The sequence below is a fragment of the Aspergillus piperis genome (genome assembly GCF_003184755.1).
Source record: "Aspergillus piperis CBS 112811 unplaced genomic scaffold BO85scaffold_6, whole genome shotgun sequence".
Taxonomy (NCBI): Eukaryota; Fungi; Ascomycota; class Eurotiomycetes; order Eurotiales; family Aspergillaceae; genus Aspergillus; species Aspergillus piperis.
Window position 1 is genome coordinate 218,581 of NW_020291596.1, and position 16,220 is coordinate 234,800.

Consider the following 16,220-nt stretch of genomic DNA (forward strand, 5'->3'; position numbering starts at 1 on the left):
GGGTGATAACAAGGGCTTTCCTTGCATGTTCTCGCCAATCAAGATGGTGAATGCTTCTTATCGCGGATCATCCCAGCAGTTGGAGAAGCCGCCGTTGGAGTAACCAGCAAGGGTCTGATCCGGCGGCGATCTTTTATCAGCATGATAAGCTTGACATCATTATATAGCTTTCAATCCTATAGATTTGATTCTAGACTAAGCCACGCAGAGCCCCCAGCAGGGCTTATCGGTCGGTTGGACGCCTGGACGCTGTTGAGCCTTGATAGGTCCCTGCAGGGTTCAAGGACCGTCCAGGCTCACTAGAAGGGACTGATGCTTCAGTTCAAAAGAAAAAGTGACTTAATAAACACGTTGTTCAAGGGGGGCAAATCCTTTCATTGCCGACATCTGCATCAATATCACTCATAGTATGTAGTATACTCAAATTCGGGAATCCCACTACACTTGCTCAGCCAGACTTCTAGCCATCTCTACCGATCCGTTGGCGATAGGAACAAATCCCCTATTTACCTTGGCCTGATCTTTTTCAATCTTGCCCTCACCACCGCCCTTGCTTCCATACCCACCCCCTCCAGGCGTCTCAATAACCAAACGATCTCCCGCCTTCATCTCAACCGAATTCTTTCCCCCAGTCGACATAATCTCCCCGTCTTCCCCTTTAACCCACAAATTTCTGCCACAGCGACCATCTTCTCCCCCGTCCATTCCATATGGCTTCACTACCCGCCTCTCAGACAAGATAGATGCCATCATTGGAATCCGAAACTCGACATCCCTCACTACCCCATCACCGCCTCTATACCTTCCTTCTCCACCACTACCACCCCTGAAACAAAACCTCCTGAGAAGAACCGGATACCGTCGTTCCAATGACTCCGGATCTGTAATTCTCGTGTTCGTCATGTTCGTATGTACGCCATTCGTGCCGGACCAGGTCGGACCCGCTCCACTACCTCCTGCGATCGTCTCATAGTATCCGAAATCGTCCGTGCCGAATGAGAAATTGTTCATGCAGCCTTGGCTGGCGGCACAGACGCGGAGGGTCTTGAATATTACGTCGACGATTCGTTGCGAGGTGAGGACGTTACCGGCACAGACAGCAGCGGTGGGAGCTGGATTGAGAAGACTGGGTTTGGGGACGTGGACGGTCACAGGGGCGAGGCAGCCGTGGTTCAGCGGGATGTCGGAGTCGACGATACACCGGAGGGCGAAAATAATGGATGAGTATGCTATGGCTATAGGGGCATTCCAGTTGCCTTGGGATTCCCGCGGTGGTTAATCAGAGTTCAACCCATGTGAGTAGTGGTGAAAGATCGGCTTACCGTAGACTTGGGGCCCAGTGCCTGTGAAGTCGAATACCGCTGAACCATCAGCCTCATTGAGTGTAATTTTGAGGCAGATAGGTGTTCCATCGTCCATATAGTCAACCTCTTTCAGCTCTGTTTGATGGAACTCGCGCGCTAGGCGTTTAAAGAGATTGCGGATGGCGAGTTCGGCAGAGGATTGGATGGCTTTCATATATACCTAGCAGACATGCTTGTGAGTTGTCTGGCCTGGTGGGTGAGGATTCAATTTCGCATGGTTAACTCACCTGAACAACTTCCATAGAATATTCCTCAATAAGCTGATGGATCAGCCGGATACCACAGTGGTTGGCGGCCACTTGGGCTTTCAAGTCTGTCACATTATCTTGGTACCTCCGGGTACCACTGGAGCCAGGATACTGTGCTGGCTTGTCGCAAAGCAGCCGAGCAAGACCGACTTCGTCAAGAACTCCGTCTCGGATTAATAGAAATGATTTGAACAAAGCTCCTTCTTGGGCAAGTTCCTTCGAGGATGGGGGCATAGAGCCGGGTAGGATACCGCCAATCTGGATGTGTCAGCCAAGCAACGTGCTGGGAGTTGGGGTCAAGGGGTATATACATCGGCATGATGGCCTCGTGAAGCTGTCCAAAAGATGATATCCTTTCCTTGTGCATCGAATACGGGAGTAATAACAGTGAGGTCTGGGAGGTGGGTACCCCCATATTCTGAACGGCTGATTAGCACGGTGAGTGGATGGTAAAATCTTCCTCGTACGAACCAGGTGCATTAGACAACAAAACATCTCCCGCCTTCAACCTCCCCTTCCATTCTTCAATCTGACCCCTTACCGCAAAGGCCATGCTACCAATCATCGCAGGCACATGAGGGGCGTTTGTGACCAGAGACCCATCCGGACTGAACACAGCGCAACTGAAATCAAGCCGTTCCTTGATGTTCGCGCTCACACTCACCTGTTGCAGTACACGACCCATCTGCTCCGCGACGCTCATGAAACGGTGGCGGAATACAGAAAGTTGGATAGGGTCGATAGTATCAGTGGTAACGTTGCGGCCCTTCTCGGAAACTTTCACGTCAAGGATCAGCTTGTCCTGCGCGGATGTTGCCGAAGAGCCTGGGCCCACGAGTATCGTTTGCGTTTCATCGACCACAAGTGCCGGACCGGTGACCTTCTGTCCGAGAGGGATGGACTTGAGGATGTATACTGGTGTGTCCGTCCATCCAAGCTGATCGAAATAAACCTTATTGGTAGCCTCAGCAGCAGGGCACTTATCTGCGGGTACGGAAGGCTTCGCTGGGACCGAAGCCGAAACATCAGGAGAAGGGGCAGCGAAAGAGCCTCGACCGATGGCCCGAACTCGAATGCTATCAACAAATACATTCCGATCTGTAGGCGTGAAGCCGAATTGCTGATGATGTGCTTTGACAAAACTCTGCAACATATCATGGGTCTGGTCTACTGCAATCATAATGGTAGTCTCGCTTCCGTCATAGCGCATGTTGAGGAACCGGTCCACGTCCACGTTCAGTATCCCGTCATTGCCTAAGAGATCCTTGGTAGCTTGAGCGAGTTCCTCCAAGTCCGCTAAAATTGACGGGAGGTTCGATGAATCGTATGCCTTTGCGCAGGGCCTCTGACCTTCCTGCACCACATCTGCCAGGCCAATACCATACGCAGAAAGAATCGAGGAGTGCTTGTGGATCAAGACCTTCTGAATGCCAAGAAGCTCGGCAATTGCACAGGCGTGTTGACCTCCCGCTCCACCAAAGGATGCTAAGTGATGCTTCGTTGTGTCGTAACCGCGAGCCTCTGTCAGACTCCGAATGGGGCCACACATGGCGGAATTCGCAACGTCGAGGAAGCTGCACGCATGTTAGCCTCGATTGTATCTCATATATTCCGGTGAGAAGCTTACCCCTGCGCCACCTGCGCCCAGCTCATTGACTTGCCTGTATCTTGGTTAATCGTTACTGTCAAAGCTTCGAATTTGGCAATAACAACATCGCGATCCAAGGGCTCATCCTCATTTGGACCGAATACAGAGGGGAAATACTCCGGGATCAACCTTCCTAGAGCCAAATTGGCATCTGTAATGGTTAATGGGCCTCCTTTGCGATAGCACGTAGGACCCGGATCCGAAGAGGCACTTTCCGGTCCAACAGACATCAACCCGTCGCGCCAGAACAGGATGCTCCCTCCACCAGCAGCGATCGTGTTTATATTGAGCTGTGGAGTCTGCATCGAGATTCCCGCCATAGTGGTCTCAAATATATGATCCAATGTCCCATCATAGCGACTAACGTCTGTGCTTGTTCCTCCCATATCGAAGCCAATCAGTGGGGCTTCACTGACCTCGTCGTAGCAGGTACGAGCATACCCTACCACTCCACCAGCCGGGCCAGAAAGAATCGAATGCAGTCCCGAGAGTCTGTGAGCAGGGACCAGCCCACCATCGGATTGCATGAACTCCAATTTGGTATCTGACTTGGCAATATCTGGGAAACTGGTCAAAAACTGCTTCAGATATCGTTCGATTGTCGGTGTAAGGTATCCGTCAATGACAGCAGAGTTGCCTCGAGGCACAATCTTAGTTCGTTGCGATACAGCATGCGACAGCGACACATTCTCAAACCCGATCTGTTGCGCCAGGTTCCGGATCTGGAGCTCGTGATCGGGAAACGTGTAGGCGTGCATCAGACATACAGCGATGGATCTGTACCCGTCCGCGTATATCTTCCTCAAGTATTCCTCCACTGACTCGAGATTCAACAACTTTATTATCTGGACGGTTTCTCCGGATGTACCCGTGAGCTCTCGTAGTACGAGCGGCGACGAGAGGTCCATGCTTCGCAGGTCTGTGTCGGTGCAGTTACGCAGGGTCACGCGCTCTTCCACCTCAAAAACCTCGGAATATAGTGTTTCAGGCCTTCGAATTGAGAGATCGAACATGAAGGGTCGCGATTGATTGCCGATTTCCAGCAAGTCTTTGAAGCCCTCCGTGATGAGAAGGGCTGTGCGCTCGCCTTTCCTCTCTAGCAGTGCATTTGTCACAACGGTTGTTCCCATGCGTATTGACTCTGAACATAAGGTTAGCCTGGAGAAAGGCTCGTAACTCAGGATGTCTCCCACCAATATCCTTTGTATCTAACCCTGTTCCTCGCGGAATGCTCGTTCCATAGTAAATTTCCAACACCCGGCGGATGGCTTCCGTCGGGGCATCATCGTAATTCTTGGGGTCTACAGATAGAATCTTCACCACGATATCGTCTTGACCGGGGAGTTTGCAAATGCAGTCGGTGAACGTTCCTCCACGATCTGTACGGTCGGTCAGTAGCTTTACTTAGCATGCATTATCGGTTTGGATGTGGCGCGACAGACCTATAGAGATCCGCAGCTTCGGTCGTGGTTCTACGCTTGGCATTATGAGTGATGAATACAAATATGGTCATTGAATGTGGATAGAACCACCATTGTGGCATCATCCAACTCATATGTCAAGCCCACAGATCGTGAGACGGCCTCATCGGCCGAGAGTGGAGGTGAAGGTGGAGAAAGTCACCGGCCCGTTATCTCCAACATTTCCCCTCCCACCCCTCATCTTCGGCAGGCCACTTGCAGATCTTGCAGCTTATCAGGGAAGTGAGCGGGGAGAACTGCCTTGTCTGTAGTAGGGCTTCCTGTCAGTATCGCGTACCCCGCATCTTATCGCGGGTTATCGGATGCTCGCTCCGATAGTATCTGATAAGTCTTTTGAGCGCATGAATTGCTGCTTGTTCAGCACATTGGAATAGTCAGTTCTCAGTCCAGTTTGCCTACCTATGTTATTCAGGGTGTGGGCACATAGTACATGACGGAAACGAACATGATGCAATCACCACATATGAACCTGAACAGGCCGTGTTGTCAGCATCTATCGCAATAAATGTATTTTGGCACGTATATTGTGCCCTATATAATGCGACGGGCGGTTCGAAAAAGCAAGAGGGTCTCAAAGACTGATCCGTCGTTCATCAACATCTCAGTCTGCACCATAACCTCCATAGTGGCGATAGGATCGCTAATTCTCAATGTGTCAATGCAAACTCTGAAGTCACTGCTTTTGATCCGCCCATAACGTCCGGCTCCGAGGGAAGATACGACCCCATATATTCAGGCATGTCCGGGGGGGCTACTGCGGTCTTAGTGAAAGCTATCCTCCACTATCCATATCTTCCTTGCTTTGTGTGCGCGATGTCTCAGTCCTTGGCAGGCGCGGGTATGACTGTCCATTTCTTGTTTAATGCGGTCCACTGCCCGTCCATTCGGCCCAATACAAGGTCCGACCTGGTGAACCCAAGCTTAAGTGTTCGGGATCTGAACTCGATTCGACGTTAGGATGCTTTCAGTGAGCGGGCGGACCGCTTCCGTGCCGAAATTGTGACACACTGCACATTCCGCACCACTCGGCCAATTCCTTCCAAAAAGTAGCCGTCAATGATATCATACCGAATAAAGAGAGCAAGAATTTCACTTCCTTTACAGACAAGCGATCTAATGTGTAGCAAATGTTGAAGCTTAGACTAGGCGGTCGTTGTGTGATTAGACGCCGGCACTGGGCCCTAATTTCCCGCAAAAGCATCATACAATTCACCCACCGAGGGCTGAAGAGCGATAGTCAGATAGGGCAGCAAAAAGAAGATTTGAAAGGAAAGGATCAAAAACATACAACAGAAGGGATTCGCTGGTGGTCACCCACCCAACTACTAACCTCCCGGCGTGTGGCTTAAGTACGGCTGAGCGGACGGGAAGCCCTGTTTTCCACACCCTGTGGTCGTATGTACTTTCTTCCTTTCCGACGTAATTGATATAGATAGAACCTAATGTTGACAGTCATGATTCGAAGCCCACTGGGCATTGATTGTTGTTGCGGGAGGTGCAGTTGGCCGATCTGCAGTGCGCGATCGATACCATGACAAGCCGCTTCTCTACTCCACTCCTCAGCAAGCGGACATTTACAGGAACCCCCTTGCCTATGAGACACTGACCCGGAGCTCCCCGCGGGGCCCGTCCGCGACCACTCTTAAGTACTAAAAGGGTCCGCAAGGCTGAATTGCGTCGTAGCAAGGCAGTCAAGTCACGCCGTCAAATATATTCCATCAACCAATTGGTAATGCAGCGATCCATTCACTTGCACAGTACTAAACCATCCGGTCTTCACCTCTGATCACCGCGTGTGACATGTCGCATGAATTGAGGCTGGGGGTAGCACGTGAAACGTGACCAACCAATGAACAACCTGAGCATCGGAGGTTCCAATCGTTCATCCTCCCCTTGCATCGATCCAACTGTTCGTCCTCCGCAACCATAGGTACACCAGACATTGCACCCTAGAGATGGGTGGCATACCCTTCACATCACGCGCCTGTGCAGCCTGTAAGAAGCGCAAGATCAAGGTCAGTCCTTCAATCGAACTGTTAATCGATGGCTAAATCTGGCAGTGTGATCTGGAGAAGCCCGAATGCTCCAATTGTGTCAAAAGAGGAGGAACGCCTTGCCCCGGTTACCAGGATCGGGACTTCATCCACCAAAGCTTTGAGCCCCGGGGTGCGCGCGATGCGGAGATCAAGCTACCCGAAGCCCGGCGGGTTGGAGAGCTCCAGCTCCTGGCATTGCCTGCTTGCTTCAATTTGAATCCCGAGGCTCGCACCCAGTTGTTTGCGACCTACATGCACACGTTCTTCGCCTCCAACCCGTCCCCCACTGGCAGGGTCGATAGCTGGTACTCGTTGATGGCGCGCTTCCCAACCTTGGCCGGCAAATCAGACCTGCTGGATCGCTCGGTCATTGGCTTGGCCTCCGTGTTTTTGGGTAAGAAGACCAGGGATGGTCGGTTGGCACATTATGGCCTGGAAATCTACAATAGTGCTCTTCATGCGATGCTACAGATCTTGCAGGTTAATCGTCCGCCAACAGCTACTACTCTCTACTCTGCCATTGTCTTCCAAGCTTACGAGGTAGGTCCAGTCCGGGCCAAGAGGTCCAGTTGTTCTGACAAGCCACAGACTATGGAGAATAGTGAGACGGTATTGCGTAACTGTCTTGCCCACATACAGGGAGCTACAGCGATGTTAAAGCAACACGACTTTACCCGGTGTGATCAAACCCTCATCGACGCGATCCTATGGAGACACAAGTGGGCGGCGGTCAGTTTAAGCCGCCCTTGGTAATGGACTTACTAACACTCTTATAGGCAATGTTCACCCTTAACACTCCATACAGTATGCATGTGGACGTTGAATGTCTTAATCTTGGCCGAAAAGACAGCCCTGTCGATGAGCTATTCGAAGTGATTGCCGAAGGCATAGCTCTACGCAGAGATCTGTGTAAACTCATAGGACAATCGCAGCACGATCGCGAACACGCATGCCACGCACTACTGCAGCGGTGCTTCAACCTTGAGGCGCGTCTGCGGGTAGACTGGCTGCATATGTCCGCTCACAGGCTGGACGGCAAACCTACCCCCTGTAGCAGACAAAGCCTGGGACAGGAGCCCAGCATGCTCCCCCTGGATCCAGATCTCGCACCATACAACTTCGAAAGCCTCGAAGCAGCCAAAATCTACCTCCTGTTCTGGGTAGCTTCACTGGTCATCCGCCGCGTAATCTATCAAACCGAGACTCACCTGTTGCGAGACCCTGACCCGAGCCGCATGGTGTTCTATGCCAGAGAAATTTGCCGCTCCGTAGCATATTGCATGCAGCCTGAAAATCGGATGTTGGCCGTGCGATCCGTACTTCTGGGACTTTCACAGGCGTCCAAATGTTATATTGACTGCGGGGATAAGGCGGAGTTCGAGTGGTGCCAGGCGGTCTACCCGTTTATTGACGCCAGTGGCTTTGGTATCGCCAGACTTATGAGCAAGATGGAGTGGAAGTTTTGGAATGCGGCTCAGAGCCAGCCAAGGGGAGCTCCTTTGTTATTGCCTGAGGCGGTACGTGCTAGCTCGATATGAGAGCACCCAGGAGATAGTAACGCGACACGTATCCCATGCACCGCTGCAGATCTGGGCATTGATATACTAATTGAACCAACGCATTCGCATTATTGCAGCAGCCACTCTATTACTTGTTAGGTTTCCACCGATGGTGCGGGGATTACTGGATTTTGTGATTACTTGCCTAAGCTTCCATGGCCATATCATCAGTCATATGTGGTAGCAGCTTCCAGCTCCTCTAGGATCGCATTCCTTCTCGCATTGAAAAATCTTCCTGGGTTTTTGTTACTAATCAGTAAGAAAGAGTAACTAGTTCATGTGTAATATACTCTCTTCACGGCTCGGAAGGAAAAAAAGAAGGAAAGTAAAAAGAAAGAAAAAGAAGAAAAACAAAAACTTTGAGACATTAATAAGACGTCAGGAACAGTGTCACCGGGTCTATTCCTTGTGGGATATCACGTATATTAAGGGATTTCGTTTATAGGTTTGCCTCTTCGGATCGAGATTATCTACATGTTCCCTGCCCAGTCACATGACAGTCGAAGCAGTAGCCAGATTATCTAACTTTCTAACAATTAAATATTACTCTAAACATATCAGTCTAACAGCCCACCCTAGATCATCGTCCCCTTATTCTGCTTCTTGTCCACATTATAATGCTTCCACATACCCACCGCCGGAAACATCAACACCAAAATACAAGTCGCTGCAATAGCCTCGTACTTCTCCATATAACCCCAGGCATAATTGACCGCATCCCTAACCGCTGACCCAGGCTCATACTTCATCTGCGACAAATAACCCCCAGAGTACAATGTCTCGAATAGGTCCTGATCCTCCGCCGGCAGCGCCCTCCTCAACCCATCCGTGAACGTGTTTGTATAAATCGCCGCCGAAACCGCATACCCAATAGCGCCCCCAATACTATTGAATAGACCCAACATCGACAACAAGATTGGGATCCCATCCCTGTTCGACGCACACATCACCGCCATCTGCTGACCAATAACCAACATACCACCTGAGAACGCAATAAAGATCTGACACATTATTACGTACCCGATATCTGCGTCTTGACCCCGGAAATGAATCATCAACCCAGCACCCAAGAACATCAATGGCGCCGCAAAGCACAGACACGAGTACTTGAATTCCTTGACCATGCGAATCCAGAAGCCGAAGACGGGGGACCAGACGCACGATCCGACGGTATAGATGGAGGTCATGTAGCCGGTTTTGGTCACGTCCAGGTTGTAGACGACCATTACGAAGTAGTAGAAGTAGCTGTCCCAGCAGTAGAAGCTAAAGTAGACGACTGCGGCAAGGAGGCAGGCGCCGAGGACGGTGCGGTCCCGGAGAAGGTCGTAGGGGATGAAGTGGACCCGGGCGCACCATCTCTCCCAGGCTGCGAAGACAAAGAAGAGAACGAAACCGATGACTACTTCGGCAATAAAGGCGGCGTTGTGGTATTCTGTTCGGCCATAGCTAGCTAGGCTGAAGGGGAGGAGGAAGAGTACGAAGGCAGCCATGAGGATGAAGGCACCGATGACTGTCAAGATGATTGTTAGAGACTGTTTCTAGGTTTCGCAAATCGTCTAGTAAGAGGGAAATAATTACCATCAAATTCGTGGATGTAGTGGATCAGCGACTGGAACCAGGTCCGGCCATTGTCTTGGCAAACCAGAACACCGGTCTTGTAGGCCTTCCGCTCATAATATTTGAAGACAAAAATGAGGGGCGCGAAGACGAAGGGCTGGACTATGGCGAAGGCACCATAGGCCCAGCGCCAGCCCGAAGTTTTGATAAAGGAGTTGGCTGCAAGGGAACCGGTAAAGGCACAGCAGATGAAAGGCGTCGTGGAGAAGCCAAAAGCAAAGGCTCGGTTGCGCAAGCCAGAGGTATCCGCAATGAAGATCTCAAGAATGAGGTAGATAGCATCGTAACCAATCCAGTAGAAGACATAGCCTGCAGCGAAGGCATTGGGTCCGTTGCATGCCGCGAGGATGATCAATCCAAGAACGTAAACGATAACGAAGACGATCAGACCTTCAGCACGCCCCCAAATTCCTAGAAGCTTTCCAATGGGCAGCTTCAGCACACCGCCAATGATGGTCGCTAAGATATAGGCTGTCGTGACTTGCGAGGCGTGGGAGAAGTTCGAGTAAGCATAGTAGAGTACGTTGGTACTGATGTATTCGTGAAGCGCAAGCATGAAATAGCAGACCCAGATCCTGGGCATATCATTAGTACGGCTCTTCTATATGCTTCCTTGTGATTTCCATACCAGGCGTAAGTGCCGTAGATGGCTTTTCTGCTCCAGACCAGCGCAGCAGCCTCTGCCTTCTGCACTCCGATCGGGGCCTCCTGGGAAACCCCTTCAGGCTGGGTATCTTTCTCGGAGAACCCCAGGTTAGCAGACGGACCATCCGTCTGGGAATTCTTCGGATGCTGCTCTACTGGCTGAAGATCATCTACGACATGGTTGGTCTTGCGACCCTTGAGTCGGTCAACGACGACACCCATGATAACTGGATGAGATATTATCTCTGCAGGGTGGGTAGATGAGTAATGTCAATGGGGATAGGAGTGGGAGAAAAGGGGAAGGAAAAGGGCCGATCGCCGGATGTTATATAGTGGGTAGCATTCCCTCCTACACCCATCGTCTCCCCTGTCAATCATCCATTCAACTTGGCTTTTGGGTCTGCATTAGCGCCAACATCAAACTTTTTCTTTCTCCTTCTTCTATGGCTCATGTGGAGACTGCTCTTTGGGGCCAAAGTCTCTAGCATCACGGCGTGGCAACTAGACTCGTGGTTTCACGCAGGAGCCACACTTGCAGACTGGAGAGTGAGCGTCAGAAATCAATGGAGAACAAATAAATGGGGGCCAAGCGATAAGCGCCATCAGATAATCAGGCCAATGCATCAGATAATCTCTGTTGTGGGGCTAACAGCCAATGATATCAAATATGAGCCGGCTAATGCCGGGTGTGATGATAACCTCTTGGCCAATTGCGGCTGTCTAGCCCGGACCATTCATGCCCAAGAGCCACATTCTTTTACGACCATTCCCTATATTGGCATAGCTACCCAGCTCCATTGGTCGGTGGACGTATTGAGTATCGCTTTCTGCGCTAGGAAAAATTTCACCTCCCCGTGATTAATACTAAAAGCAGCCTGGTCGATCCTTCGATCCAGGGCTTGTGCGTGAAATCTCTGCTGTGTGGCTTTTGGCAACCAAAACATCCGATTGACAGAAAATCAGGGTATCACCGTTGGAATCCTTCACGGTCAGGCCACTATCGTTTGCCAATTGGTGTGGCAGGATGTATCCGCAATCGGACTGTAATGCATGCTCTCGCACACCACCTACACCGATTGGTAGACTCCTGCTTGGCTCTCTCGTATCTCATGATCCATGCGGAAGCTTATGCCCGGAATATCCGAACCTGAGCAGTTGTTCTTTACGGAGCGCCCGTTTGGGGGCAACACAGCGTGGTCTGATCAGCCAACAGCGGTCCAGAATCAGTCGCTTGGTACCCACATTGAATCGGCATACTCCGTAGTAACCGGACAGCCTCGCATATTACGTACCTTACTTCTAGTCTTCTACATGCCTTAACCCGGCAGTTGGTTTTGGACGTGGCTTGTCTGCTAACCCTGGACTGTGACGCACTATGATAGTGGAGCCCATTCACAACCGGTGAACCCTGGAGACCCATTATTGGGGAGCCACAGAACCATTACAAATGGCTTACTAAATTAATGAAGCACATCTTCAGCGCTCTTTTACTATGTTCTATTGTCATTTCGGTAGTGTTCCCCAAATTGGAATATTATCTATGCCTTATAGTTCATATCAAGTATGATTAGTTCGGTTGTGCACCTGAGTCCTATCTCGATTGGGATAGCCATGCACTGGTCGGTGAAATTTTGATCGAAGCTCATGGTTCAATTTATCCAAATCTTGCAACTCTGTTAAAATTAGACGGCCGTGTCCCTTTACCTCAGGGTATTCTGATGATCATGGCAATACTATATCTACCAGACCAGCATCGAGATCATGATAGTAAAGCAGGTATCTGTTCATTGTGAGGGATTTGTCCGAGTAGAGACCAGCACACCAACTCATTGATGGCAGGTCATTGGAGAGCACAATTTTTTGAATCGACTTGCCATTCTGTCGGGAACACTCTTGACTCTACATGAGCATAAAGTATGTACATAGTTTACGCTTCATGCCAGATCCTTTGGTTGTACTCTGGAGATCTCCGGTTGATCTCGGCCAATTATGCCCTGGACTTGCTTGGGAGTATCAATGTCGAATTTGCCCTAGCTTGTTAGGGTCAGGGAAACGGTGTTCCAAACGGCGTCCCTCGGTGCATGCATGCCTTCAGTGTTACTGGCCAGTTATGGTACCACGGTGCATTCTCAGTGGATAGAGATTTGTCGATTGGTGAATAACTGATTGATGTTTATAACTGGCGGGCTCATAAGAGTCTTCTCATTCTCTCTAGATTTCTACCTTCTAAGAAGCTCTTTCACTCTCGGGTGTCTCTTGATAGCCTTCAATGGAAGCAAAGCTTCTGAGTACGACATGGCCTCAACATATGACCTCGTGAATTATGACTCCGACGAGGAGAGGGAAAAGTACCCTATTGTTCCCCTTCGCCAACCTCACATCTGCTGCCCTTTTCATGGCTGGCTTGTTGGAAGGAGCCGGGTTTATTTATGGGCTGATGGGTGAGCTTGCGGTCGCCTTCTTGCGCAGCACCCGAGTCACTCAAGGCGTTGACATGGCCTTAGCACCCAGGAAATGGCGAGACATTTGGAGGATTATGGAGGCTGGGCCAAGGTATGCTGTTCCATAGTATACTAGCGCTTGTTCTTAAACAAAGCGAAAGTGTATCCCAGCATCTGTCAAAATGGATTGCACCATGGATATCACCTAGGGAGGTTGTTGGCCCTCGTTTATTTCACCGATTGCGAGAGAGTGAAGCGCTAGGGAGACGAACGCATTATGGTCGTTGACTTGGGGAATATTCATGTCGCAAAAACTGGAGTATGGCTCCAACCACTAGTTTTGCCGAGATTATGAAGCGCGGGATGAATGAGTCGCCAGGTTAGTGGAAAGGAAGAGGGGTGCTTGCTATTTCTTGGGATGGACCGATAGAGCGCTTGCCCGCCAACGGGGCTGCAGATAATCAATACGATTGCTAGGTGCGATCTTTCTAAATGTTGTGCTTTTCTTTGGTGGAGCTGAAAGGCCTACGTGTTGATCAGGGTCATCCCAACCCAACATTTCAAGGTTATTTACCGACCCCAACACATGTTCGTGCTGATGCCTAAGGCATTCAGTAATTGGGTGTCACCCAATATGCCTCGGAGACCCTTATCTGATACAATAAACGCCATCTCGGTATGTTTAGTAATTACTAGCTCTTTTGGTGCCTGTGATTGACGGGCTCGTCGTCTATACCGCACGTTTTCACGATTGCTATCTCACTGGCATGGAAAGGTGAGCCGACACAATATATATTCACCAGATACGATTGAGGTGTAATTTATTAGGAACGGTGAGCGAGTCAAAAGCAGAAACATGAACCTAACAATAACTTACTGAAGGGATAGAGATGTCAAAGAATCTCAGAAGCACCAACCAAACGGTGTTAGACTAATCTTGGGCAGGATAAATCCCAATTACTCTGAGCAGAAGTGGTCATGATTGCTAACAGAATGGGATCAATTCTGGCTGTGTTAGGTCGTATATTAACTAGAGCGAGAAACAGTCCTAACAGATAACCCTTGATGGTCTAGTTGGTTATGGCGTCCGGCTGTAATGGTTAATTGTAACCGGAAAATCCCTGGTTCGATTCCGGGTCGAGGGACATCTTCTTTTTTGGCATTTTTTCACCCGCATCCGCATTCGCTCCGTACAACAGGAAGCAAGTAATAAATTACAACAAACAACCATCGCATCCCTTGCTGATTATTTCATGATCAAGGAACATTCGAATAACCAGCTGACATCGAGCCGCTAACGCAGCCACTGACAGTAGTGGTAACCTCAATAAGCGTTCATTCCTGGCAACGGAAGCCATGCAATCGTTCAGTTTTCTAGTCAGTAGACCAAGATGGCTGCACCACGACTGCAGTGTGGAGATGGTACAACGCCACGTCCATAATCCAGCATAGAGATAGACCGCCACACTACAAATTAGACAATACTCGTTCTAAGCCAGATGCCGATGCAGGCAAGTCCGACATCCGACCACGTGAGCGGATCGGAGGTCATTTTCGGCCTCCGCTCATAGTTATTTAGGGAGTCATGAAAGCTCTAATCGAACAACCATTGCCCCACCAAGAACATTCATTTTCAAAGCATCCTATCACTTCCTGAAGTATATCAGTAGCCATGGATAAAGATAGCCATGTTGTGATTATCGGTGCAGGCGTATTTGGCCTCACCACTGCTTACCAGCTCGCCACCGAGGGCTACAAGAACATTACGGTCCTTGATCGACATATGCCCCCAGTAAGTTCAGTTCTGCGCAGTGAATGTTGCCTCAACTAATTAGCCCAGGTTTCAGATGGGTCCAGCTCTGATATCTCTCGTATAATTCGATTTGATTATGCCGACGACGATTACTTGCGTATTTCTCACGCAGCCTATTTGAAATGGCAGGAGCCCAAGTACCGGGGCATTTTCTACCCCAGACCTTTCATTCTGACAGGAAGCATGGGTCCCGTCAAAGACTCATGGATGGAGAGGACCAAAGCAGCTCTCAACAGGTATAACCTTCCATGGACTCACGTAACCGACGCGGACCACGCGAAGCGGTTACACCCAGTCCTCAGCGGAAAATTAGCCGCACCTCCGTTCTCTGGGTACCAAAACAACCAAGCAGGATGGGCAGATGCCAACAAGGCTATCAGCCAGCTTCGTGATGATTGCTTCGAAGCTGGCGTTTCATTCATCTGCGGCCGGCGGGGTACGGTTGTTGGGTTCGACACCGATTCCGACAAGAATATCAAGGCCGTACGAACCCTCATTGGAAGCCCCGTGTCGGGAGATCACTTCATTCTTGCAGCTGGTGCATGGGGGTCTAGCCTGGTTCCCATGTACAACTCTACCATTGCTACTGCTCAGGTCCTGGGATTCATGCGTCTCACGCCAGAGGAGGTGAAGAAGTACGAAGAGCTTCCGATTTACATCAACTTCTCGAGTGGCTGGTTTAACTTCCCTCCTCATGAAGATACTAGCCTACTGAAGATGGCTGTTCACGGGTGGGGATACACCAGGACCCCCAAGGAGGGAGAGCTCACCCTCGCCAAGGGCAACATCTCGACTCCCCCGTTGATCCCGCCTCGTGAGCGTATCAACTTTGTCCCAGCGGATGGCGAGCACAGACTCCGGGAAGGGCTGCGCGAGATTCTGCCCGAACTAGCTGACCGGCCTTTTGAGAAGCTGGCTCTCTGCTGGTATACGGACACCCCGACCGGTGATTTCATCATGGACTACCACCCGGATTTCAAGAACTTGTTTATTGGGGGTGCGGGCAGTGGACAGTGAGTTTTCCCTTTGGTATCGATTCATGTTTTTGATTGAATGCTAATGTTCCATTTACAGTGGATTCAAGTTCCTACCTGTCCTGGGTGAATACATGTCGCGGGCGATCAAACGGGACCTGCCAAAGAACCTCGCTCAGAAGTGGCGATTCCGGATGGAATACCAGAACCAGGACGATACTTTCCTGGGCGATGGGAGCCGTGCAGGACCCGCGAGACGGGAGTTGACTCCTTATGAGAAGGCTAAATTGTAAATTGTCATTGCCTTCGCATGGTGAATATTGTAAATATGAGGTTGTATTTGATAATTTACGAAGTTAGCGATGAAAGACAGAACTTGAACAGGTTCCTTTAA

General features: G+C 50.1%; 5 protein-coding genes and 1 non-coding gene across 6 annotated transcripts; 4 read left to right on the plus strand and 2 right to left on the minus strand.

Annotated features, from left to right (window-relative positions):
* Window positions 1–423: 423 nt before the first annotated feature.
* BO85DRAFT_258801 (5-oxoprolinase) lies at window positions 424–5,112 on the minus strand. Its single transcript, XM_025655006.1, has 8 exons — window positions 4,703–5,112; window positions 4,454–4,639; window positions 3,240–4,401; window positions 2,084–3,186; window positions 1,924–2,030; window positions 1,592–1,870; window positions 1,323–1,524; window positions 424–1,256 (listed from the first exon to the last, which is right to left on the minus strand). The coding sequence occupies exons 1-8, from the start codon at window positions 4,743–4,745 to the stop codon at window positions 439–441; spliced, it is 3,900 nt and encodes a 1,299-aa protein (XP_025516872.1). The 5' UTR covers window positions 4,746–5,112; the 3' UTR covers window positions 424–438.
* Window positions 5,113–6,696: 1,584 nt separating this feature from the next.
* On the plus strand, window positions 6,697–8,315 carry BO85DRAFT_458154 (Zn(II)2Cys6 transcription factor domain-containing protein; the record flags this gene model as incomplete). The annotated part of the gene is made up of 4 exons (XM_025661564.1): window positions 6,697–6,756; window positions 6,802–7,317; window positions 7,366–7,506; window positions 7,554–8,315. 4 exons carry the CDS (start codon window positions 6,697–6,699, stop codon window positions 8,313–8,315), a joined length of 1,479 nt encoding a protein of 492 aa, XP_025516873.1.
* Window positions 8,316–8,911: 596 nt separating this feature from the next.
* Window positions 8,912–10,820, minus strand: BO85DRAFT_511419 (MFS general substrate transporter; the record flags this gene model as incomplete). The annotated part of the gene is made up of 3 exons (XM_025664595.1): window positions 8,912–9,846; window positions 9,915–10,528; window positions 10,582–10,820. The coding sequence occupies 3 exons, from the start codon at window positions 10,818–10,820 to the stop codon at window positions 8,912–8,914; spliced, it is 1,788 nt and encodes a 595-aa protein (XP_025516874.1).
* Window positions 10,821–12,921: 2,101 nt separating this feature from the next.
* BO85DRAFT_437050 (uncharacterized protein) lies at window positions 12,922–14,021 on the plus strand (the record flags this gene model as incomplete). The annotated part of the gene is made up of 4 exons (XM_025658604.1): window positions 12,922–13,151; window positions 13,378–13,418; window positions 13,736–13,814; window positions 13,928–14,021. 4 exons carry the CDS (start codon window positions 12,922–12,924, stop codon window positions 14,019–14,021), a joined length of 444 nt encoding a protein of 147 aa, XP_025516875.1.
* A 77-nt stretch (window positions 14,022–14,098) lies between these two features.
* On the plus strand, window positions 14,099–14,184 carry BO85DRAFT_t108. Its single transcript has one exon. It is a non-coding gene; the product is annotated as a tRNA-Tyr (tRNA).
* A 473-nt stretch (window positions 14,185–14,657) lies between these two features.
* BO85DRAFT_511422 (fructosyl amine: oxygen oxidoreductase) lies at window positions 14,658–16,188 on the plus strand. Its single transcript, XM_025664596.1, has 3 exons — window positions 14,658–14,831; window positions 14,880–15,865; window positions 15,927–16,188. The coding sequence occupies exons 1-3, from the start codon at window positions 14,712–14,714 to the stop codon at window positions 16,117–16,119; spliced, it is 1,299 nt and encodes a 432-aa protein (XP_025516876.1). The 5' UTR covers window positions 14,658–14,711; the 3' UTR covers window positions 16,120–16,188.
* Window positions 16,189–16,220: the final 32 nt, after the last annotated feature.

Excerpts from the sequence above, each read along its gene's own strand:
- BO85DRAFT_258801 (XM_025655006.1), bottom strand. The coding sequence starts at position 4,745 with ATGCCAAGCGTAGAACCACGACCGAAGCTGCGGATCTCTATAG. Across the intron at positions 3,187-3,239 it reads TGGGCGCAGGTGGCGCAGGG|CTTCCTCGACGTTGCGAATT; the intron begins GTAAGCTTCTCA and ends ACATGCGTGCAG. Across the intron at positions 1,257-1,322 it reads CACTGGGCCCCAAGTCTACG|GCAACTGGAATGCCCCTATA; the intron begins GTAAGCCGATCT and ends GGGAATCCCAAG.
- BO85DRAFT_511422 (XM_025664596.1), top strand. The coding sequence starts at position 14,712 with ATGGATAAAGATAGCCATGTTGTGATTATCGGTGCAGGCGTATTTGGC. Across the intron at positions 14,832-14,879 it reads TTGATCGACATATGCCCCCA|GTTTCAGATGGGTCCAGCTC; the intron begins GTAAGTTCAGTT and ends TAATTAGCCCAG. Across the intron at positions 15,866-15,926 it reads GGGGGTGCGGGCAGTGGACA|TGGATTCAAGTTCCTACCTG; the intron begins GTGAGTTTTCCC and ends TTCCATTTACAG.